General features: G+C 36.5%; 1 protein-coding gene across 3 annotated transcripts in view; it reads left to right on the top strand.

Moving 5' to 3' along the window:
• The window catches only part of ARHGAP15 (Rho GTPase activating protein 15), a 338,762-nt gene that overhangs the window by 252,407 nt on the left and 59,706 nt on the right, over window positions 1-26,649 (top strand). For all 3 annotated transcript variants that reach the window (XM_030488811.1, XM_030488812.1, XM_030488809.1), the window contains one exon: window positions 22,680-22,814. In XM_030488811.1, coding sequence (XP_030344671.1) covers window positions 22,680-22,814 — 135 coding nt within the window. The remainder of the gene's footprint in view (window positions 1-22,679; window positions 22,815-26,649) is intronic.

Below are 26,649 nucleotides of genomic sequence, written 5' to 3'. Positions count from 1 at the left end.
AAAGGATCTCTGTCATATGGGAATCTTTTTCTCACACATTCCTGAACTGTATACTGTTAAAAGGCTTTAGTAAGTGAAGTGCAGTAAACCCAAAGTGCCAGTTTACTACTGGAGAAAAAAAACAAACACCAAAATAACAACAGACAAACCAAAACCAAATGAATCCTTCCTGTGAATATGCTCTGTGTGTGTGTCAGTGTGTTCGTGCGCTGCTTTTTCTTCTGCCATTCCAACAAGAATATTGAAAAAGCAAAAAGTATTAGAGCAGAAATGCCCTAACTATTTTAAAGTTCTCTGATCAGCTCCCTATATCGGCAAAAGAAATAATTTCAAACCTTTCTTACCAGTTGATTCAGGATGTTTCTTTTCTTAATGTTTGCAGTGTGTCTTGTAAAGAGAAGTGGAGTAAAAAGCTTTTGTTTATTTTTTTTTTTTGCATAAGTTTCAGAGGAATAGAGTCTTTAGTTTTACTCTTCAGGGTCAGTCATTTTAATTTGGGACAGCAGAAGATAGGTAATTAAATAACTTTTTTTTTCCCTTTCTTTTCCTCTCTTCCACCCCCCTCCCCCCTCCCCACCCAGAAGAAAATGCTCCTTTACAAATGGCCTTTGCTTTTCTCCTTAGTCAATAAATCATGGGAGGCCCCAACCTAGTAAACCTGCCTTGGACTGATGCTTTATAAGCACTTTAGAGTAGTAATTAATCAATGTGCCACTCTTCAATGCAGAACGTAAGTATCAGGAAGCAAGGCAGGTAACGTTTTCTATAAACAAGATAATGGCAGAGCAGTGCCCGTGCCGGAGGCTGCCTGCAGACCCGCCTTGCACAGAGACAGGCATTTTCCTCAATCATACAGTGCAGCACTACCGCGCCTGGCCCTGGTGACTAGGGCTGCTTCCATTCGCCACTGACATTTAACAGGGTGTTTGGTAGCAGCAGTCTGCTGCTGTGGCATGGGTTTGCTTTGCTTTACTTTCACCACAGCAAGGTTCAGAGCAGTTTGCTCAGCTCTTCAAAGGAGCGTGCGCTCTTGTGAAAGTTTGCAGAATACCTATGTTATTTTGTCACACACAAATACAAATGACCCAGGCTTGATCAAAGTATTCTTCCTTCGTAGTGAATTTCTACCTATATAAGGAAAGAGTAGAAATACTCAAGTAATTGCTTGCCCAAAGTGAGTAAATTTAGCCTTTAACTAGATCTCTTTCCTTTGTTTATTTGATACTTGCATGTTTATTTTCTTGGTCGTAAACAGACTACTGAAATAGTGATCCACAGAGGGAAAACACAAATATTTATGGAATAATATATTTGAAATGGAATATAAATTTTGTGCCAACCACTGATCTCAGTCAGTAGGAATATTATCACCTTTTGGTATGTCTCCAGTAAAATTACACCTTTTGCCAATATCTGGTTTGATTAAATACTGAAAAAGGAATGAAAAGTTTTTAGGTTTCAGCTATTCTTTATGGTACATTTTCTCATGAAACAATACAAAGAAAGTAGCTCTTGACAAGTCGCATTTTTCCACACAGTGATCCCTTGTTAGAGACCTGCGAGACTACTGTAATTTCGTTCCCATTACTTTCAATGAATTCCATGCCCATAAAAGAGAGAATGGATAGTGGAGCCTGAGTTCTTGTACTACCCACTGTGTAGGTACCGAAAGGAGGATGGAGACTTACTGTGGGATTCCTTACATTGCTCTTCTGCTATATATTAGCTTTAATCTTCCACTGAGAAAAATATAGGCATTTGTAACAAAAATAATGAGAGTTAACCCTTTGGAGACTCTATGGTGTGGGTCAAATTTACTTTTTGGTATTCTGATGTAAAACACCAAGATTAGAGAAGTCACACCAATGTAAAACACATGTGCATAGGCACATACATATATATGGAGACATGTATTTCTTTTCATTTAACAAACATATATAATTCAGACCTTAGCCTCTACCAAAATAAACCTTTGTTAACTGTAAATTGTTGTTTCTATCAAAGTTTTTATTAGCAGTGTCTCATTAACTGTAGAAAAAGATCAATATATAACCAGCCTTAATGTCTGCAAAAAACTACTCATAAGTCTGGCCGTGCAAGCACCATGATATCCAAGCACTGCAACCTTACAATAAACTTCTCTTCTGCTTAAAAAATATGAGCAGCCACAATACATGCATCCATTCCGTGTAAATTACATGACCTAGAATGAATTAACTTCTATCACCAAAGCTACATATGCAGTGTTAACGTAGCTGGGGTTAATTTGCTGGTAAAAGTATTAGAAGCAATTCTGTTTGTCTCTAAGAAATCAGATTTTGTCTTGGTTGTTTATATGTAGGCATAGAAAGAAATCTGGAAGCAACAGGGTATGTGAAGGAAGAGGGAAAGGGTTACAGCCTTGAGTTTCCTGGGAAGCACAGCTTGCAGAGAAGGTTTCTCCATCTGGTAAGCCTCCTGGAATGCCAGACTGGAGCAACCACTTTGCAGGAGCTGTACAGGGGGACACCTTCCCTGGCCATCCACCACCACAGTCAGCCTCGTACTGGTGCCAATACCCTTGCTTCTGTTACTCATCAGCCTCCAACCAGTCTGCTCTGTGACATGAACTGGCTGCACACAGGGGCATGCATGCAGTGATGGTGGTTGGTAAATCTGTTGAAAATGCAAGGATATAATATCGATGTATAATATCCAAGTAGCGTGGGTCAATGTGTGAATGAGCCTGAGAAAAAAACACAGGAGAATTAAAGCAACTGTCAGAGCTACAAAGGGAGTTCCTTGGGCTTCTTCTTGTACAGGCTAAATTAGGATATGGGAAATGAAGGAATGTGTTTTAGTGAAGCATTTCTAAACTGTGCAAAATTTGGAGATGGCAGTTACTGTGAATGTATAATTACAGACCTTTTCCCCCTTTCACCCCACTCCCCAAATAGAGTTTACTGGCAGTAAAGAAATGTGCTGATAAATAGTTCTGCTTCAAGAAAGGGAATGTTATAGAAAATTCATTTGACTGTTGAGGAGTTGCATGTTATACCTGGAGACAAAATTCTACCACAGAATGTAAAATAGCCTTCCTTCATGCCCACATTGTAAAAGAGCTTTAATATAGCATTTCTGATAAAGTCTCCATGAAGTGTGTGTATGTGTTCTCTGAGGCATTCATTTGGCTGGCAAATTGGAAAATGGTTAACACAGTGATTGTGGGGTGTCATTTTTGTAGTGGAGAATGTGCGCCAGAAGAATTCAACTGTAACCACTAAATATTTGCTTAAAAATAATTTTAACCATCTGGACTCCTTTTTTCTTATTATTTTTATTCTTCTTTTGAGGTAGGGTCAGAAGGGAGTATTTTAATAGGAATTATTTGCAGTTACAAAATGAATTTGGTTAATTTGGTTACCACCCCTATTTATATGATGACTACAAATAGTTCCCAACATTTGAAGTTTTAAAGAAGCAGCAGATTTTTCTCTCTTGAGCTTCAGAAGCTGGAAACGAACTTACAAAAGACAATAAATTGTTCTTGATGGAATAAATAGTTTGTGGGGTTGCTATTGTTCCTCTTAACAATACACTAACATGTGCTAATAGAGGAAGAATTGAAGAGCTTGCATAGTACAGACTCTTCTGCCAGGCTAAATTTTTCCACTTTGGAGCTGGAATCAGGTTCCCTGCTTGCTGGGCAGGGAAATTGCAGTGCTGGGATTCCCAGGAGCCAGCACCTGCTGCCCGCTCCAGTGCTGGGAGAGCTTTGGGGCGTCTTATGCAGCAAGCTCAGCAGACACAGTATGTGCTTTGGAGGAAACACAAGAGTGACCTGCAAAACTGTCTCTAGACGAGCCTTATCAGAGTTTATGTGTCAGAGACTGGATGCCCGAAATCATTATCTTTGGCCAGAATAAGGATGCTTGCTAAAAGCAGGGTTGGAATAGTTTTCATGTCCTTAATACTTCAAGGGAGTTTGTGTGTGTGTGTGCCCTATTTAAGAACATACACCTTGTTTTTAAATATTCAGACTTCAGTGACAGATTATTTGGTTCTGAATCCAGTAAAACATAGTTAAATATAGTTGGTAGATGCACATATTTCTATGTTGTCTGTGTCTTGCCTTAGCATATTAAATGAATGGTTTATGGAGTCTGCTTTAAATATATCTGTTGAAAGATTTTTATCATACTTTGAAATGCCTAGGTCTTAACAGCTGCCTTTGTACACTAATGATATACTGGTAATTGTGCACAGGAGATAAAATAACCTAAGAAAATAGACAAACTTGCATGTAGTGCTCTTGTTTTAATAGCTCTTGGATATATTTTTTCTCTGTTTTCTCTTACACTGCAGCACAGGTTTCATCCAACTCATTCTACATTAGGAACAATTTAGTATCATTTCATTTAAAATATGAAAGCTTTATATGGAGACTAAATGTGTAGCCACAAGGTGAAATTAAAAAAATATATTAGTCTCATCATTAAAAAAAGCCTTTAAAGTTTCCATTATCCATTATGTCAGGTAGCAAATATCTTTTCAATGTAACTCCAGACATTAAATCTGTCAAGAGGCATGCAGTAAAATAAATGTCTGGGATACCTTCATAAACAAAAATCTTATTTCCATAATTCATACAGCTGGCTGGCATTTATTGGCACGTCAGGTGCAATGGGGACATTTCAGGAACATTAACATGTACAGCATCATTTGTCAACAAAGCAACAATGTAAGCAAATCGTTCAGAACTCATACAGATTTACAGCTTTCTCTGCCAGCTGCTAATTACGGTGTGCTCTGCCTATTTGGTATGGTCTTTTTTATTGGAAAATGACAAAGGGGTTATGGCATCCCAGTTTGGAATATAGATGCGCTTTTAGTAATAATATGAGAGTGGTGATATGACTACACAGCCTGGAGTTTTGATCTAGTTGCACTAGTCTTACAATTGACCGATTTTGATTGATGAAGGACAGAGAGAAATTCACAGTGATATTTACTTAGTGAGGGTAAGTAACCTCTGCAAACAAAGAAATAATAAAATACTAGAGTGCCAAAAGAAGTATCCTTGCTTTAATATTGTTTTTTCCTACCAAACATGACATGGAATATTCAGTCCTTACTGTAAACCTGATTCTTTTTATTGAGTAATGTTTAGCAAGCCCTATATATTACAAACTGGCAAATATCATTTGAACATTGCTGAATCCACTTTGATAAATAAGAAATAAGCTTTCAGTATTTTAAACAATGCAAAGGTTAAATAAAAGCCAACAATACCATCTGTAAGGGCCAAAATATGTGTGAATTATCTGCTTTCAACATCCTCTGTGTCCGTCTGTATTTCTCTCCCTTTATTTGTTTGAGCGTGTGTGTTTACGAATGTATGTGTTTTTGCAAGTTAATGACAGCAAGTCAGTTCTACTTTTTATTTCCGGGCTTCGGCCAGTTTGCATTTCAATCTCATGAAAATATAATTAGTAGAGCTTTATGCTTCAACTGTATAAACTGAATATGTTTTCATAATGATTATACCTGTTATTCAGCCAAAGGTAAGAGGATTTTATTAGCTAAACACATATTAAGACACCTAATAAAATTCAGTATTCAGTTCTATTTCTTAGTTTCAGTTCATGAACAGTAACCACTATTCTGAGTTAAGATCTTGACCATTTATTTTAAAGAAAAAAGTAATTAGACCATATTATGCATTAATCTCTTGCCAATTCTCATTTTTTAAATCAAAGTAATTCTAGACTTGGGAACTACATAATTTTATGCAAAGAAAGTATGATTTGCCAACCTTATTAAAATCTTTAAGGATCATATTTCTATAGGCTTCTAAAAATTATCCCACAAAAATGTGTGGGTGCACCCATCTGTAAAAATCAATGGGCAGCTAGGAGCGTAATTATCCAGTTTTGCACATGCAAATGTAGGTGTTTAAGTACAAATTAGCTGAACTCCAGATTTTGCTGGTGCATTTTTGTGAGCTAATTAATAATTTTTCCTTGAATTCAATAATACAGGTTAAAATACCCAAAGATTTTTAGAGAAAATAATCACTTTTCTGCAAAATATCAGACATCACTAAATTCTTTGAAAATGCTACTGATATAAGAGTAAAATGAGGTATAGCTTAGTGCCAGTATTTGGGTGTTGTTTTGGTTTTAATGACTATATAATTCTTTTAATATAATAAACTCTATTGGCTCCAGCTCCAGAGCAACTACTGTCTGATGATGCTTCTCCAGAAGCAAAATGCACATGTTCCTAAAGAAAAAACAACTGCACCAAGATTATAAAAACTTGACCATCAGTCTAAATCTGTATGAGCAATCTTCTGAATGGAAGTTATTTTGTATTAGAAGCAATTTACCCATCTGGAAAAACAAAGAAAGATGTTTGCAAATGTTGAAGTGACTGACTGCTAGCCAATGCTCAAAGAAAGTTAAAACCCCATGTACTTCTAAGGTACCTGGCCTTTATTTCAGGCCTGGAAATGTAAAATACATTGAAGAGCTCTTCGAAGCAATGGGGAAGTTCACTGACACGTTGGTTTTGTGCTCCCCACCTGCTGATGCTGTCACCCACCACCAGCCTGGCAGGCTCATTGCTCACACAGCTGCACAGTAGTTTTTGAGGAAAGGGGAGCAGTTATAAAGTTTCTTGAATGAGATATGGAAATTAATGGCTGCAACGCCTTGGTAGTAATTGTGTGACTATTCTGGGAGAGCAGGCTGTTTGGGGAGGGGTGAGCTATGGGGATGAACCTTGATAGGGGTTTTGTGGGGTGAAGGAGGAAGTCAGAAGTGAGAAGAAGGGATGAGACATAAGGCAGTTGAGTGAATATGAGTTTCCTGGAATGTGGGGCTGTAGTGTGCCTTTGCGCTGCTATAGGGGTTTATGGATAATAAGGAAATAAACATTTAACACAGAGCTTAAAAATACAAAGGTTTATGACCCCTGAAATTCACAGATATCCCCAATATAGTACCCAAATATAACAGGACTACTGAAAGTCCTAACACACCAAGACTATTTGATGGAAAACTAACTTTATACTGTAATACCAGATAGTTTGAGTTTATTATTTGTGAAATTTTTCCATTTGTGTTCATGTCTTTGTACACTTGAAGAGGAAGTTTAGGCATTCCTTAATCCATAGAGATTGCTTTTCTTCCTGATTCTTTTGATTCCACTTGCCTAATAATAATGGGCATTATCTTATATCCATATTTAATTTTATTATGCCACTAGCATTGCAAGAAAAGGATGTTCTTTTCAAACATTGTAATGCATTTAGTATTTCACTAGTCATGAGTTAAATCAATTTTTCCCTTTATTGGATCTGAATTATAAATCAACTAGTCATTGTATGGGATACTGTATATGAATGTACAGTATATCATTATGATGTATCCTATAATAATGTCTCTTAGACATGAAAACTAAAGATGGTGGTTTAAAGTGCTGAGAGAGAAAAAATTGAAAACATCTGTTAGTAGGAAGTAGAGAAGACTTTTCATTAAAGTTTGTCGAGTGTATTTGATAGGAAGAACACACTGGGATGTATTCCGCCACCCCTTACACCCACCCTGATATCCAGAATGTTTTTCTATCTTGTGTAGAGAAGCCAATATTGTCAGAGATACTAAAAAGCTAGCTCTGTACTTTGGGTAAGGCACAGTACAGCAGCTCAAGAAATTCAAGAGCCAGGGCAGAGCTAGGATTCACAAGTTTTATGGAAAAAGAGATGTTACAATAATGTCTGTGTTGGTCTTCATCCATGCAGGGGTAATGATAGCTGCGTTACTCTTAGAGTCAGTATGTCTTGTATGGAAGAAGTGGGACGGTTTTGGGTTAAAGCTCTTTTATTTCCAATTGCCAACTACTTGCAAGAAGAGGAAGGCTTAAAAATAAATACACAAGAAAAAAAAAAGAAAAAGAGGAAGTCAAAGATATTTGGGAATCAAAGGTATTTGGAGGCATCTAGTTAGGAGATTTCACCACCCAAGGTACTGTGAATGAAATGATAAAAAAAAAGAAAGAATGGTAAAAAACTTCCTGGATAGCATGGTTTAGCTTATTTGTACAGAAATTCATTTAAGCAGACATAATGTCTACTTAAGGAAGATCAAGAAAAGCCATTCTACATATACACAGCAACAGTACTTTGTGGTGTTGCCCACAGTAGGGATTCTGTCAGTACCAAGCTGATGGGTTACTGCTCTATCTCTGCAAACTCTGCTCAGTTGTGGGTGCTGCCAGCACCATGACACTGCAGGAGCTGGAGTGGGCACCAGGAGGAAAACACAATAGTTACATGCTCATCCCATTCACATGCCATTTTTGCATGCTACCAGAGGCATCTATGAATGTGTGCTGGTGTCTTACTCACTTTATAACTGCTCAGGCACAATGTGAAATAACTTCTGCATCCCTTAGAAGAGTACCATAAGCACAGCATGCAGCCTTTGCAGCTATCCAGCTGCAGCATGGACAACTCATACATCCTGCTGCAGGTCTAACAGCTTAAAAGCCACTATCTCACCTTACCTTTGCAATCTTTTCCCATTTCTTCCCACACTGAGCTGTCTCTGAAGTCTGTTGTTTCCATGATGATATGCAGAACTATAAACCCAGATACAGCAGCTGCAAGGCCCAGTGCGAATTACCCCCAAGCCAATAGAAAACAGAATATTGCTTATTGATTTGGTGTAGTCTGTTGTGTAGTTGATGGAGAACAAACTAATACAAATAAAATGACTCAACTGGACGCTGACTGTGGGCCTCAGTGAGTCACATGAAGTAGGTTTCTGATATCCTTTATCATCACACACAGCCAGTGAAACAAGAGTGCTACTGTCTTCTGCTGACACGGAGAGTTACCTCAGGCTATTCTGAAAAATGCTTTTTTCTTATTTTTAGACCTGAATCAGCCCATGCTAGTAAATGTATTCTTGTGAATACAGATCCTACTTTGTTGTAATGCCCATGGGAAAGCGGTAGTGTAACCTGTTTGGATGCAGCTGCAGACCACCTGTAGGGAAAGTCAAATTACGGAGAGACCCCACTGTTCTTTGCATTAATGCTTTTTGTGTTGTGGCTTGACTCCCCTCTCCCTCCCCCTCGATGTATCTTTCTCAACTGTGGAGATAGAGAGGACATTTTAAGACCTTCTGTCCCTTTAAGGCGTCTTGTGATTGAAAGAAGATTTGAAAGACTGTAAAAACTCCCCAGTCACCAGAGACTGATGGTGTGCAAGGAGTCTTTAACACTTTTAGGTCGACTTTTACTCCTGGTCTTCTTGCAGATTTGGGGGGTGTTGGGTGGGGGTGTTTTGTTCTGTGCTTAAAGGGCACATTTACATCTCCCTCAATTAATCTGCATATTAGGGAAGTCTAACTTTTGAAGGAAAAAAAATGGTTTTCAAGAATTAAAGCCCTAACTTGTCACACTTTTTTTTCCATTGTGTCTAAATAAAAGACCTGATAAACAAAAGAAAACGGAACTCTAAGTGCAATGACTGCGTATCCTACACATCCACACGAAAATGCGTATATTTCACTGATCCTGCTTAACGACACCGGAATTCCCTTTACATACACATTTGTCTGAGCTCAGGACAGAGGCATAATTAGGCACGTAAACCAACTGGTTTGAGGAGATTATGTGTCCTTGGTATGAAAAGTAGTTTTAGTTAGTTCTGTCAGTTGCAATTGCTTGACACTCTTGGTATCTGTAGCTTGTAAGTACATTAGGCTTTTATTCATTTACCAGGTAGTATTTTGTTGCATAATGATGCAATATTCTACCTTATGTCACATAAAAACTGCTTGTAATGAAAATTTCATGTCATTACTTCTTTTCACTCCATTTCTTCACAGATGAATCCCACAGTTTTACTAACCGTTGATGTACTAGTTAACACAGACAGAGTTTGTAGATGGAAGTAATGTCATCAAGTGTTGCCTCACTTTTAAATTCCTTCCTCTCATTGGTGGTATCAATGTTCACTTTAAAGACACTGATGATACTGAATTAAATTGGTATTTATGTGTAGGGTCATGTGTACTTAAAGAAGTTTCTGTGTAACTTTTCCTTAATTGAAATTAGATTGAAGTGTTGCTGTGTACACTGCGACTTAATGGTGACAACGTTGAGCCAGCTTCGAAGCTCAGATGCATGGCACGCATCCCAAGAAATCTGCTATGATGCTCCCACATACATCTATGCATATTTTTATGGTACAAGAGACATAAGGTGTGGAAAAGGAGCAGTCTCTTTAAGGGGGATGTGGCAACCCTATCTGCCAGTCATCTTGCCTCTGCTGTTCTATTCCTTTTACAGCCATTCTGCCTTTCTGGTATCTACAACATCTTTACATATGTGTTAATGTCTGCACAGCTATTGAAATCCATGGGAAATTGAGAGGGCATAAGGGTAATGGACCAGTAACACTGGTCCTTTGTAAAAATGCTTTTTGTCTGATTTGGGGATGGATTGCTTGCAGAGGAATGGCCATCTTATACTCTAGATAACATAATATGTGGCTGACATGATCTGCAAACCATTTTGGGAATCAGTCTGAAGCTCACGGCTGTCAAGCAATGTGAGGGCCCAGTGCTGCCATTGGCTGTAATGAGATCTCACCATGAAATACCTGCATCACTGTATTTTGACTCAGTGCAAGAGGAGACTGGTGCACCCCCTCCTCCATAACACATATGTAGAAAATGGAAAAATAACTTCTCATTGGTAGAAATGTTTTGACTAGGAGCTTAATTTATAGTGGCTCATAGAATTGCAGCATGGAATAAGCAATGTCCTTGAACATTTTTCATGTGCTTCTAAGTAACTCTTTAAAAAGCATTGGTTTCCCTTGTAAAAATCATTAAACTTTTTCAAAAAGAACTAGTAGCCTAGGCTAGTAATCATCACAGTGCTTTAAATACTAGAGGATAATTAGTGACATGAATTAATTAAATACATTTCAGGTATAGTAACAAAGTTGAGAAAAATTGCCAAATATTAGCAAAGCTCCAAAATTTAACTACTTTGTGTTTCATGCTGTTTTAATGACTGTGATTTAAAAAATATGCATAATTCCAAAGAGGTCACATGTTTCACATAATAAAAATTACTGTGACATAAAATATATATTTTCTTTAAAAGTACTTGTAATATCAAAAGGACTGTGAAGCATTAGCCATTTAATACAAATTTATCTTTTCTTTCAGATGATTACATTTTCATTTTAATTGCTCACATTTCCAGTTCTGATCTTAATGTTTTATAGCAGTGAAGACGTGCCACAAAAAAAAAAAAAAAAAAAATTTGTTAGTTAACAGTCTTCAGAAGTCCTAATTTGGCCAATGTGTTCTGCTGCAAAGTCTTGGAATGCTGTCTTGCAGTTTCAAAAGTGATCTTATTTGGCTTCCCAGAAACTATTATGCCTGGAGGATGCCATGAGAACAAGGGCTGCCTTGTTAACAAGTAGAAAACTCTCAAAAACAAGATAGGATCCAGATATAAATCATAATTTAAATGCACAGAGCTATGTTCACAACCACAGTAATGTAATTCATTTACATCTAGTTATTACTTATCTCCACCCGAACTACTAAGTTCAGGAATGCAGCTGCCTTGTGCCTTGTGACTCGTGGGGGTTAGGGAAGAATGACATCACCAAATTTAAGCACATTACCATGCTGACATAGTGGCACCTTGTTTTCCCTTCTACAGATAGAGCGAGGATTGTGTACTACCCCCTATTCTTCCAAAGAATACCTTTTTTCCCCTTTCAAGCAGCTGCTATATGAAGGGTTGCAAATGTCACTTCAACTAATGATGAATGATGCTTGACCCTTGGACCTGTTACTATGAATTTTATGCAATGCTAAATTAATATGAAAGATCTCTGCTAGAAGACTTGAGCTATTATGCATGCAGCATAAATGATATGTTAAACAATCCAAATTTTTTTCTCATAACCATGGTAAAATGCAGAGCTGCTTCAACATTTTGATGTGTATTTCCACTTAAGATTAGTATCTTTTAGTTCTAAAAATATTTTTGTTAAGCAAATCAGTTTGCAAAAAAAATTGTCAAAAGGGCAACTGGCCCACATGTCTTTGTTGTTCGCGTTTGAATATAATTAATTATGTAAAGCAATAGTTAATGGGAGCTTAACAATTAGAAGAATCTGTCAAATAGTCACACGGAAATTACTTACTAATTGAACTACTGGTCTTTTATTGTTTCAGGAAGCAGTACAGAGTGTCATTATTTTATCTCATAAGTTCATTATTATTGCATATCACATTTTTCAAGCAATATATGCTTCCTAGTAGACTAATACATAAATAACCCTCCTGGTAATGTCACAGTGTGCAAAAGTGTTTGAAATTAAAACACCTGTTTTAATTGGTATTCAGATCTGTGCAGTTAAAATATGATAATCCTCTTGCAGTTACATGACATTCTTAAAGCTTTGAACTTCCATCTGTATCTTATATTATGATGTTTCAGGATTGTTGTGAGTTGATTATGTTAACTTCGGAAACATTGCTTGCATTTAGAATAAAAAACTTCAGCTTGAATAGCCAGAAAAGCAGATGCTGTCTTCCTTGTCAACTGCTCTGTTGTGCATTGCTTTGAAACTTTTTATAAGATTCTGTATCCAAAAAGAAGTATAAATCTCCATTTACTTGAAACGTTACTCTAATCAATATTTTAATACATTCCGGTCCCTCCCATAAGAAATATATCTCAAGGAATCATGGACATGAAAATCTCATATTTTATGTTGAAATCCTCCTGCTAATTGCAAGTCCGTTCACAAGACTAATTTGAAGAACAGGAAAAATACACATACCATAAAGTTTAAAATTTGTTTTGAAGCATATGTTTTCTCACTTGAAATATATGCATGTAAGTTTAGATGCAATAAGAGGAATTGGAAATATTACAATCAGAATGCACATCCAGATAAACCTTGCAAAAGGGAAAGGTAGGTACAAATATTTTGTTAATGTGACAAATCTGCATTAGGTCATACCACAGAGCAAGGGAAAATGCAAAACATGGATGTGCACATGAGATGAAGGAAAAGGTGTAATGTTAGAAACAATTTGGTGAATGCATGAGAGGCTGTGTCTTCTCCTTCCATGTAAGACTGCAAGGCGTGTGTGGGAAATGGAAAACATTATGCCACTGAGTCACCTGTATTTCATTACACACCTTCTTTGCCAGGGAGGAGCCATGAATTTTACCAAGCATGTTTACATGTGACCTGCAGTATTTATGCATATTCTGTTGCTCGGTAAGAGAAGGTATAGCTGTGCATGTGGAATTGCACATGGCAGGGTAGATGGAGTTGGGTTTTTTATAAGCCCACACTGACCTTGAAATGTCAGCTTTTTGGTTAAAAAGACCTAGGCAAGGTCTCAAACATTTTTGCGTATGCAGCTCTTAATTCCACCTGTCATGCAACTACATGCATTTCATGAACACAGGTTTAATCAAAATCTTAGGGCTTCCATATTTCCAAAAGTCTCATATTCCTCAAACAAAAGCTATTTTCATTGTCACAAAAATTTCAATGCAGGCACTGTGCAAGAGAAGCTAAAATGGGCAGACTAACCCATGCCTGGATCAGGACATACGCCAGTATCTGATTCTCAGCTGGTATGGCTTCATAGCATACGTAGATGTGAGGTTAATGAATTTGTATGAAAAAAAGTGTACTTACCGAAAATCTTACCTATTCTGTGATTCTCAAAATGCATAAAAATATTTTAAAATTCATGTTATTATTAGCACTATTATTATCAAAGAACATTTCTTTAACATTTGGAAGTCCTCCAGTGCACTTGAAGAAATATTTGTTTTAGAACTTCTATAATCCTCTCCTGTTTAAAGTTTTGTTTTAAACACACAATTATCATCTCATATGCACTGATTCAGTAAGCACTTAGAAACATTCCTATCTTTAACAGCATAGCTAGTCCCGCTAATATCCAGGCAATGGAATTAGAGCTTCAGATATTAGCAAAAAGTAGTGCAAATCAGAATTAAGCAACATGGTTTTGAATCAAGTTGACTGAGGACTTTTTATTTCTTAGACTTGATGTGAAAGTTTAAAAAAAAATCAAAGCAAACATTACTGATATTAATAATTATTTTAAAAGTGTATAAAGTTGAATATTTTAGGCTGGTAGCTAGAAGGAATTAGGCACTGAAATAACCTTCCAGTAAGGATAGTGAAGAAAAATCCTAAAAGCTTTTAGACAGAACCATCATCAAAAATATTATGTATATTAGAATAAGAATAGTATTATTGTTGGGTTTAACATCCTAGTCACATGAACTAAAATAGATTAATTAACTTGCATTGTAGAATATGAGTGTTACCAAGCTGATGATTTATTTGGATGTATCAGATTTATAATTGTACCTTTGCCTTTCCTAGCGTAACTTTCAATACAGACAAGCCTACATGTAATGTGGGACTTGGCTGCTGAAAACTCACTGTGTCATGTCTGTGCAGGAACCTACACAACATGGAAGTGATATTCGCTGTCCTGTATAGTGTCACAGATCATATAGCTGATGATAGCAAATTGTCATGTTAGGTAACAATTTCAGCCAAAATTTTGTGAACTGAAGTGGGGGAGATGGAACGTGAGTTATTCTTATGACCCAAACACAGGCCTGGGTTGTCTGGCTTGCGTTGTTCAAAGCAACTCATTTTATTGCTAATAGAAAAAATAAGTAATGCCTAAAGCAAGGTGCAAGTATTAAAATGCTAATTTGAAAGTATTTAACAAAACTGTCCTTTCTTTTTGTATAACTTGAATAAAGTGTCTAAATGACCTCTTCCTAACCAGAAGAGAATATAGAGAAGAAATTAAGCTTTATTGGTAAATTAAAGCCCAAATCCTATGGTTGATGAGAGATATGGTCCGTTTGAAATAGTTACAGTTTCAGATTTTCTCTTCTACTATCAGCGGGTGGAGACCAACATAATCCAATTAATTGTAATTCCCTTTTGCGGCACTGGTACAGTGGTGAATGATAAAGTCCATTGAAGTCTTATCTTTGGCCAGATAATCCAAGTGGATTCATATTATGAAATAGTCCTTTATAAAAGTTCTGATGAACAGAAGTATTTTGACTTTAGTGAAGCAAAAGATAAATTCTATACAAAATAAAATGTTTTGTCCTTGACATTTACAGAACTTGTATACACCTGATTTCATGTAAGAATACTTCTTTCAGCTGGTCTATTTCAAAGAGCCCTTTCATTAAATAATAATAATATTAAAAAAAAATACAGAATTTGTTCTCTGGATATCCTACAAACTGGTGTGTGAGAACAGAGATTTACATGTATGGGTAATCTTTATTCTTGTAAACAGCCCCATTAAACTAAATAGGGTTAAAAATATAAAGAATATATGAATTACATATTGAGAATTGTTTACATTTCTATTTTTCTAATAAAGCAATAAACTAATATTGATAAACATTATAACTGTAAAAAACTCATATATGTATGTTCCTTTTCTCTATTCCAAGTGGACTAGGGAAATTGCCTAATTTTAGCTGAAGCTTTGATCTATTTACATTTGGAAGTAATTTACATAGAAGAAGTCATAATGATCTTTATTGTTTTGTTAATTATTTCCTTTGATTATTGAAACTCACTCACTGAGGCACAAGCTTATTGTTATTGGGGTCACTTCCAATAATATATTTGGCTATGTGCAATAAGTATTGGGTAGGATTCTTGTTTTTTGAATTGTTTTCGGTCAGACCCTTTCAGTTTAACAATCACTGGAGGCAGGACTGATTTAATGCATCAGCAGTCTGATCCAGCGCTACACAGTTTGTATTTCTCCATTCCTTTAAAGCTGCCCACAGCAAGCCCACATTATGGCAGGAGTATTTTCACTCATAGCATGTTGAAATCTCATATTTACTAAGGGATACTGAACTGTCATTCATGGGAGACAACACACTAGACCATATATTGAGGTCAGATCTATTCAGAGAGTCTCAAAAATACTTTTTTGTTGTTGTTGTTGTTGTTGTTTGTTTCATTTTTATTTTCCTTAAAGTGTCTGGTTGAAATTTCATACAAAGAATTTTTTACCCTTTGGGGTACATTACATATGAAATAATTTATGACCCATGAATCACAAGAAGGCAGTGAACTAGGTTTCAGATAAGTCTGCCAAATATTACAAAACATTGTGTACAGATTTTTGGACTATGAAAAGGCTTTTGACAAGAATGGAAATAGAAACAGTGTTAGAAACAGCAAGAAGGGGAAGAACAGAAAAGCTATACGACAGAATCCTGAAGCACTCTGAGTTAGTAGTACAGTTATGTACAGTACAATATGAATCTGAACATAGTTTTGAACTATAAAAATGGGACAGAGACTCATTGCCCGATTCCTCTCTATTAGATGTCGAGAACCTTCAATTCGTTTAAAATACAGATTTGTGGACATTGATACACAAAATTCTGATAAAAGACCTGACTTTTGTCACAAAAATGAGGAAAAATAAAAAAAAGGAGAAAAATCCTCTAAAAATAGATTGCAGAGAAGGTTCCTGGAGAGCAATTACATGATAAAAAAAAGATAATAACAGATTTGAAGTTGGAAGGGAAATAATTACCTTGGTTAATATACGTATACACAACATATGACTAAGTGAGGAAGGTCAAGTAGAAAGTAGAATTCAGAATGGACATTTGCTTTTGAATATTAAGATATATCATCAAAAGTAATTTCCTGATCTAGGCAAGTATTTGATGTTTGTGTTCTTCTTTCTTGGGTATAGAAATACTAGCATCCACCTAGAAAATGGAATAAAATCCACTAGCCTGCATGGAGAAATTAGGTGGTCATTAGTCTGGTTCAGAGTAAAGAGGGAAGAATAAACAGAAAAAAAAAACCAAACAACAAAACAAAACAAAAAGTGGTTTTTAACTACTAGGAAGAAACTGAAGTTACTTTTCAACAATTTGTTGAAAGTAGAAAGAATTCGATAGAGGACAGAATCTTACCATGGTATGACAAATTCAATTTTCACTCAGCATAGCGATTTGATTTCTATTAGTTGCAGATCTGCCAAGCCCTCAACCAAGGCTGAGAAACCTCCACAACCATGGGCAGGTATGAGCTGGGTGGGAATTCCTCCATCCTCTTTCCTTACCCCTTTCTTTAAACCCTTTGGGGTATTTGAGTATTTCTTTGACCCCAAAGGAATAATTTGGTACTGCAGGTTTCAGGTGCTCAGGCTACATCTACCTGCTCCTACTCTTTGTTAGCAAGTCACCTCTGGATCTTACAGAAGTATGTTGATCTGTAGACAGCTGGTCTATTTGCTCCTAGGGAGCTTTCATCTGCACTTTGAAGGGAAATATTCTATATTTAAAATCACTCCTTTTCCCATACAGACTAGTTGATTCAACTAACTTTAATGAATTTTAAAAGTACTTGTAATCAAATCACAATGATACAATATGCCAAGTCAAAACTAATATTGCTGTCATCTAACCCTGTAGCAGGTATTGGCAGTGGACAGTTATGAGTATCTTAGTGATGATACCCATTTCTGGCTACCAAAAGGATTCTTCTTTCAGCACCACTATATATTTTTATGCTTCCAATTTCAAACAACAACTAATAGCATAGAAATTTCCCCAATGCAATGGCATCACTAGCTGAACACTTTTCTAAACCTTTGAACTACTCTGCATGCTTTCACGATGTACCATTTCTGAACTTCTCGAATATACTGGATCTTTTTCACAGAAACAATGAAATAGTTTATCCCTGTCTTACTCTGTGGACTTCAGTGGAACTATGCGAGGATGAATATGACCCAGTGTGCTCAAGTACAGATTTTTTTTTTTTTTTTTCTGGCACAGTTTAAGATTTAAGTTAGCAGTACTTGGTTGTTTCAGCATGCCCTCAGGTCAGTCAACTATCTTTTCAGAGAACTGAAATAAACAGCACTCCGAATGTACGTAGAGATGTTCTGCTTTTTAACTTCAATTGATGAGTAATTTGTGCCTGGGCTCCATAGAAATGGGTACTCGAATAATAAACAAATGCTCAGGCATTATAACATCCTGGTTTAAAATATCTGTTAAAATGACATGACATGTTCCTGTAGTAAAGAAGGAGTAATGCATGCAAGCTTTCGTTTGCTGTTATATCCTTTGTAATTCATTGATGGTAGCATTGGATGGATTAAGCAGAAGCTGCTTAGAAATACACTGTAGATGAAATTTAATTATTTGCTAATTTGACATTTTATTTTTGTTATTTAAACACTCTTGGAAGTGAAGGACTATGCAGGCAGGACAGTGGACCTCTCAAACTTAGCAAGGGAGAGAGGAAGAAGAATTGTTTAGCTGGGAGAGAACTCATAAAAGTCTGGCTGAATGAGTAAACTATTGCTTTGCATGGGTTGAGGTTTCTGTTGTGCTATTTAATCAAAGTTCAAGGGATTGTATGCTTCTTGGAGTGTGTATATAAAATGCAATGTCAGGACAGGATTTACTGACAGTGGAGGAAGCTAAACATCGTGTGCCACATTGCCAAGGGGTAAGCACCTTGTCATATGATGAGCAAAAGCATTCACCACCTCATAGCATCCCATTGCTGTCATGTCTTCTTGCGTGTCTTGCTCTGTTACTGCTCTAAATTGAGTGTGATCACTTTTAAAGCATGTGTTTGCCCCAGGAGGGCTGCTATGTCTCTGCACTAGTGATGAGAGAAGGTGTGGCTATTAAAATGGAGGTACAGCTATGGAACACACATACCTTTCAGAGTACAAATTAATATTTGGGTTTAAACTGAAAAAGAGAACATTTGGATTAGATACTAGAAAGAAATTCTTCCCGTTGAGGGTGGTGATACATTGGCACAGGTTGCCCAGAGAACCTGTGGCTGCCCCATCCCTGGAAGTTTTCAAGGCCAGGTTGATGGGGATTTGAGCAACCTAGTCGAGTGGCAGGTGAGACTGGGACTAGACGTTCTTTAAGGTACCTTCCAACCTAAACCATTCTAGGATTTTAGGATTCTGTAACTCTGATTTGGATCTCTGACTAGTAGAGAGTTAGCAAACAGATTACAGTACGAGACCCAATAAGACACATCTCACCAAGGTCTTTAGAAAGCTTTTTGAGCGCACAATCTCCGTAGCAGACCAGGTTCTAGTTGAGTTTACAAGAATTGCTTTCCATATTATTTAGGATCACTCAGGAGATGTAGGAATATATAATAGTCAAAGTGAAGTAAGACTTCTGAACGTGGTGCTCTGGAATTTAATGGCAGCATGGGCAAAAGACAGTTTATAACTGGGAAAATACTTCTATAAATTATCTTAAAAGAAAACTGAACAAGCAATGCTCTCAAATGACTGTATTTTGCTCCTAGATATTAGTCTGCATAACAGGCAGGACATGTGGTTAGAAGAACCACATCCATTTTCTTTCAAAACTGAGTTCTCTGTACTGCCTAGGTTGATTTTCATATTTTCTTTGCTTTCTGCCTTCAACTGATCTTTCCATTCCTTTTTGAACAAGGATAACCTTGTGATGGTATGCTTAAACCAAAGCTGAACTCCTCTTTCATTCTACTGCAGACATTGTGAATATCATTAAAAACGTGTATTGCTGAAAAGACTGATTTGCTAAGAATAATGAGTAACACACACATTCCCTTCACAAATGTATTGTATATTGATTTTTTTTAACTAATAACTTTGACAAGTGTCGGCACTATTTTTTTTACTTCTTTTTCCTTAATGTGGTCTTTACATTTTCAGCCCGTATATTAGGATAAATTTTATGGGATTTTCTGGGCATATTTGTGTCTCTATCTAAGATATATGATATCAACTGGCAGTGATGGCTGAACTAATCAAATACTACTGACAAGTTAAAGCAAATTTTTAGGACTGTGAGATTTTTAGCATCTTCCCAGATACAGTATCTCATGACTGAAAGCCGTCCTTGACTGTCAAGTTTAAATACCAGATTTGAGACTTAATCTTTATGTAAGCAAAACACCCCAATAAAAAAATATGTCTGTGTAAAGCCAAAAAGCCAGCTCCTCCCCTTAAACCTAGCCTGAAATGCATGTGTGTGTTTGTTTATGGCCCTATTGCCATGGTATGTGAGCGATTCGAACCAGTGGGAACCAAACAAGACTCTTAACTGAACGGACTTCTATTTTCTTTTTAATATTTTTTTTTTTTTTTTTTAGTTGGCATTTGTTCCTTCTAGCAAACATTTTTAAAAACTCTCTTATTGCTAGAGGGAAAATTGACACCCTTTGCTTTCACGATGATACATTCCTAACACGTTTCCTTGAAGAGCTGGAAATGGTGCAAAAATCTGGTAAGATAAGTCTCTATAAAGCCTTAGAAGTCAAGCATTCCACTTTAGACATTTAAGACAAATGCATGGCAAAAACAAGTTGGGTTTTTTTAAGGTTTCTACTTAAAGTTCTGTGCCAAAGCTACAGTACTTATACATTTTCTAAATGTGTTTTAAGCAATAAGTTGTACAACATTTTTAGAACATGTGTTAAGCTATTTCTCTAAGAATGAAGCTCTTAACAAAACATAAGCACTCTGCATGAGATCTTAGCAGTGAAGTGCTTAAAAGATAAAGTAAGAATTGGTACCATGGGAAGAACACCAGCTGTAGAGCACACAGGTCCATTATGAGAAGTATGGTAGTGGGTAGGGAGAAAATGATTTAATCAGGAGTAAAACCAATTTTATTATAAGGGCACGCAGGGGGTGTGGCACCATAGTGAGAGGGACATTTCAAAATATCTGACAGATTTCAACAATGTGAAAACCCACCCTGTTCTTTAAAGTGACAGTAAACCCCATCAGGTCTCTCTTTTTGATGCTATTGTTAACAGTTGACTGTTTAAAGCTGACCTGCTAAGATGCTGTCGATCTAGTTCAATAGTGTGTGGCAAAATAAAAGGCTAATTGTTGAAATACGATCAATCAAGTATGATCTCAGAGTCTAAAGAAGATCCCCTCTGGTAACTCATTTGAGATCAAATCATTACTTTTATGATTGAGGTAATTCAATGAAAGAAAAAAGAGGCTTGAAACCAAAGAAGCAAAAAAGACAACTAAATGAAATGCACAAGTCTGCCTTTGTTCCAGCTTTGTCTCACATTGCTCCAAGTTAAGGAATTGGGTCCATTCCTTTATTTGAATACATTTCCTGAATCCAGAAATTTAAAAGCGTTTAATAGTATTTATTACATAAAAGTTTAAACACGACTCCATTTTGAATAAGATTTTCTGTCCAAAAGTAAACGCCATAGTGAGAAAACTATTGCGTTAAAGTACCAGGGATCTGGAGTTGTGGGTGTCCATGTGTCTCAAATTATTTTACCATTTCGTTTAAGAACATTTCAATAAAGGTGCTGTTGTTGAAGCTAACTGAATTGCTAAACATGAAATTTCACTGACATTTAGTGAAATATTTCAGGATTATGTTGTTTCAAATTAAATATTTTCAGCAGTTTTTACAATTGTCCCCCGAGTTGCATTCAGACTGAAATTTTCTAAAAAGGACATTCATAGCACATGTGAAAAAAGCAAACTCCAGTTCTGGAGCAACAGGACTTGGAGAAAGTGTGTGTCGTTTTGATTTGGACTAATAAGGATTTGTACTTTCCTAGAGTTTTATATGGATTATGATCTCACTGTTTATTATATTCTAACAGTATCACACTAGTAGAATTAAAAAGAAAAAAACAAAACCAAAGAAAAATAGAATAATCATCCAATCTTGTTTTATTTTTATTAGAAACTATTTTAGGATTTAGTTTCTTTTGTATTTAAATTCCTTAGCTCAGTCAAGCTTCAAAAGAAAATGTTTTTTTGTTTGCAAAACAGTTTTGTATGCACTTGTGGTTTGTCTTTAGTGTGTTATCATTTTTGACAGCTTTGCATAGCCTAGGTAGGCCAACAGGGGTCTGTCTAATATTGTTGCTGGGCAAATCTTCCTCCCAGAGATGAAAACCAAACAAAATATATTTGAAGCAGTAAGAAGGAATTAATATCCTTTCTCTCACAGTATTTTATTCCTTGCTGACATTACATTCAGGCAAAAAAGGAGAAAAGCGCTACCCATTATTCCCTTGTACATAGCAAGGCTAACACATGTAAAGCAATAACTCATTTTCTATTGCCATGTTTAGCATATGTCTCCTGTTGGCTCAGCAAGGCCTTTAGGCCGGTCCCTTGAGCCGTCCATCTTTGGCAACTCTTAGCCCCTTGGCCTCGAAACCAATAGCTTTGAATCATGTTGAGCTGTGATGCTAATTTTCATACTGGTGCATTATGGGAATAAATGTATCTCACATGCTGTGTCAATGGTACTGTCTCTTTGTGTCTCTTGTTTTTTGTTAGCTGCATTCCTACAGATGGTATTCCACTGAAAATGTTCTCTTCCTAAAAAAAAAAAAAAGAAAAAAAAACCATGCACAGCACCAAACCTCTGGGTGCAGAAGGCTGTTAACGGTTGCTGATGATAGTAGGCAAACATTAACATAATAATTAGTGTCTTGTAATTGTTTCATTAAAACCAGTTGTTCCATTTCTCTCGTGTTTTCCCAGAAGAAAAGCTGAATTTGGACGACAGCCAGTGGGAGGACATCCACGTTGTCACCGGAGCACTCAAGATGTTTTTCAGGGAGCTGCCTGAGCCACTGTTCCCATACTGCTTCTTTGAACAGTTTGTGGAGGCGATAAGTAAGTACATCAGATACAGTAGAAGCTAGTGAAATAGCCTATTATATAAAAATAATAATAAACTTAAAAATAAAAGAACAGAGGCATCTCAAATCTAACTTACCTTCTGTTATCCATGATCCTGTCTTTTTATTGGTTTTGACTGCCTTTTATCTCATGCAGCATTTAGTTATTTAAGTGGAGAAAAAATACCAAATTAGTGATTTATAAATTTTGTATATGTGATTTAACTGTAGAACTTACAATGGTTTAGGAAAGGAATTAAAATGTGTATGTATTGAAAATGTGCTAGGTTGATAATCCATATATCTCCAAACACGAGAGAGACTAATAATTGTGGATCATGTTAGAAGGGGCTGTCTTTATATTAACCAGAATGAAATGTGTGTGTTTTGTTCCACAAGGTTGCAGACTCTTGCCTTGCAGTGATCACAAAAAGAATGCAAAAACATTCATGTTCTCATTTTCATATCTACCTTTGCTTTATTTTTGGTTTGTTTTTTTTTAAGTTGGCAAGCAGCAAAAGTATTTTCAAAGACCAAGGCATTTATTCTGTAACATCTCTCTGGTTTGTGTGCTGCAATCCCTCTCTGTATTTAATATATGTAGGTGCATTTTGTAAAATTATCAGCTTGAAAAAACTTTACTAAAAACCAGAGTGATTTGGGGGTTTACTCCTGTCAGAAAAGGGGAGGGGGCAAGACGAGGGAGAAGAGGGATAGCTTAAAGTGAAAAAGCCTAGCAGGAGATTAATTAAAGATCCAACAGAGAAAAATCTCTAGGAAGAAAACAAACCCAATAAAGTACTTAGAGATCTGTTTTCTGAATGGTGGGCACGCATATTTGCCATTACTGTTAATGAGAGCTGTGTGTGCACATGCGCAGCTGTCAGAGAATGTGAAACTCTTAATACATGGTTCACTTTGATTCTATATTCATAAGAGTCTTTAGTCCAACTAAAGCTTTTCCAGGCCCAGCACCAGATATAATGAGGTTAAATACATCTCACAAGATCTTTCCCTTCTTGGTTATTTAGAGATGCAGTGTAATTAAATGCACAAGGTAAAGAAACGCATTACCTGAAAGTTTACTCTTGGTAGCTCACTTTCTTCTCCTTTCAAAGGAAACTAGATGGAGAACATCATCTCTCGAGTTTAAGTTTTGGTTGCAGAATCTCAGTAGTGCTGAGGGGAAAAACAGTAAAGGGTTTCTTAAATGTTCACGTTCAGTTTCTGTGAGGCACTGGGATAAGATGCTTATTTAAGCACCAGAACTTGAACGCGCCCTTTGGGTGGTTCTCCACCCACCTGCTATGTCCTCTTGGAAGAATGAGACACAGTGCCTTAAGCAGACACAGACAGTTCATGGGGCACAGCCTGGCATGCCATTCATGTCTCTTCTTGTCACCTTATTCCACAGTTGGATGTTTAATACATACCCTCTGCTATCATCACTTTCTCTTCCTGATAATCCACCATCATACTGATCTTCTGAGGCTAAATATAGTCTTCCTTCCCCTTATCACTACTTTCCATTGCCCTTTGGTGTACGCTTTGGCTCAGCAAACACCATTGTATTTTGAAGAATGTTATCAGGACACCATGATCCCAACCTTTGTGTTGTCTTCTGCTCTCATCCTCTCTGCTAATGTCCAAGTCAGGGTGATTCGAAATCTCTTGGTGGTCCAGTGGGGAGGTTTCTGATAGTAAAAATAACAGGTAAACAGTAATAGACTTGAAAATTAAGAGTTTGAAAGCTTGTTGGGAAGAGACTGTCCACTAAAACATTAATATTCACTAGTGAGAAATTAATGTCCCTTTCTCCTATTTGAACTATTATAAATTCTTATGATTTTGAGAGCCATTATGCACATTGATAGACTAATGAACAGTTTATTCCTAGAAAGAAAATGCTAGCACTCTTAAGACATGCTTCACACTATTTCAAAACCCTAGTTCTTGTTGCTTGCTTTACTGCACATCAGGGTGATTTCTACCTAATCCAACTGTCTAAGTTAATCTACAATTTCCAAACAATCTTCTCTTTATTTATTTGGCCTTTACTGTCACAATATCTACAAATCTGTATTCTTACTATTTCTACTTAAAAAAGGTCTATAAGAACAATTAGGTGTTTTCAGGTTTCATGGAGCTCTCTTACTAGTCCTGAGGCAAAGTAAAAAATCTCTTTTCTTCAATATCATTTCCGTTGCAGCTGATTCGTTGGCCACTTTGTGCTAATTCCTCTGCCTGGTCAGTAGTGAGCTGCTAGAAAATTTCCCTTCTTCTTCAGGTTGATGAGAAAAATAGGCTCTTGCATCTCTGTCTTTTCTGTCCATTCTTCAAAAAAGGGAATTATTAGCATGCAGGGCATGGGAGTGCAGTACAGTTAGAAGGAGTGCTTAATAATGCCAGAAATAAACCAACTTGGTGAAGGCTAGGAAAAAGGTAATTAGGACACAATCCCACACTGCCATAATGATTATACCATTTGTCCAGCACTGAACATCCCTTAATCAGAGCCATACATTTGGTATGTAAGATGAAGTGGTCTAAAAATCTCTCTGTAGTAGGCAGTAACAAGTTACCAATAATATTTCTTTGGGATTTCATCATTTAGCTACAAGTTTCAGGAGGAATGAGTACCCAAGAGGTGCCATGGACTCCTTATGCTGATGTTATTTTGAAAGTTATGTGAAAAAATCCATAGCAAGCTTAGTATTACTTTTCCTTGAGAATGCAATTGCAATTAATATCTCTATTATGTTCATGGAAACAAAATTTTACAGTACCATGTATCAGTCAAAATGCTTGCTCTCCACCTTCAATTTCACCTATAAATGACTTCTGATATGGCCATAATATTAGAATAATTTAGATATGACCAGAATATTAGAAGATAATTCAGGGCATTATAGAATCTCAGAATTCTGCTTGTGAGGCTGAAGCTGGATAATTACTGTCCATATAGCTTATATCAGAAAATTTATAATGTAATAAATGGATAGGCCACAAGACCCCTGACCTAATACTAATTTTGTTTCTTAGGATTTGGAAAGCAGTTTTTTTCAAGGACTTTGTCTATTATATTACTGGCAAGTCATTTTGCGGTATTTTGGATGAAATATGCACTTCTAAATTGTGCCCAAATGCTGCTATGAAGTCAGGTTCAGCCACACTTAAATTACTTAGCACCGCAAATAGTTCTATTGATTTTCTGAAAGATCAACAGACATGGTTCAACAGATTGTCTGCAAGTAAGATTGTGCTTCATGTAAGTAACGTGGTAGAAGTGCCAATAACTGAAGCACTTAATCAACTTATTTACTGCCATTCAACTCCCATGGCCATACAAACTTATGCCAGGACTTCAGCCACTGAAACAAAAAAGTTTACCCCAAAACCTGTTAAGAAATATTAGAAGTTAAATGTGTTAGTTGATTATAAATTTTTGTTTTAATTGAACTAGTTTTCTTGAAAGGTCTCAGACACAAGGCATGGAAAAAAACAAATTGTTCTACTGTCATGGTTTAAGCCCAGCTGGTAACTCAGAACCATGCAGCTGCTCTCGCTTACCCTCCACTATTCCCACCTCCGGTGGGATGAGGAGGAGATTCAAAAGAATGTAAACCTCGTGGTTTGAGATAAGAAGAGTTTAATAACTAAAGTATAATATAAAACTACTACTACTACTACTAATAATAATAATGACAAGGAAAATAACAAGAGGAGAGAATATAAAGCTAAAAATGGAAGGGGAAAAATACAATTAACACAAGTGACGCACAATACAATTGCTCGCCACCCACCGACCAATACCTAGCCTGATCTGAGCA

This window comes from Strigops habroptila, chromosome 5 (assembly GCF_004027225.2).
Source record: "Strigops habroptila isolate Jane chromosome 5, bStrHab1.2.pri, whole genome shotgun sequence".
Classification (NCBI taxonomy): Eukaryota; Metazoa; Chordata; class Aves; order Psittaciformes; family Psittacidae; genus Strigops; species Strigops habroptila.
This window is presented reverse-complemented; position numbering and strand designations above follow the sequence as displayed.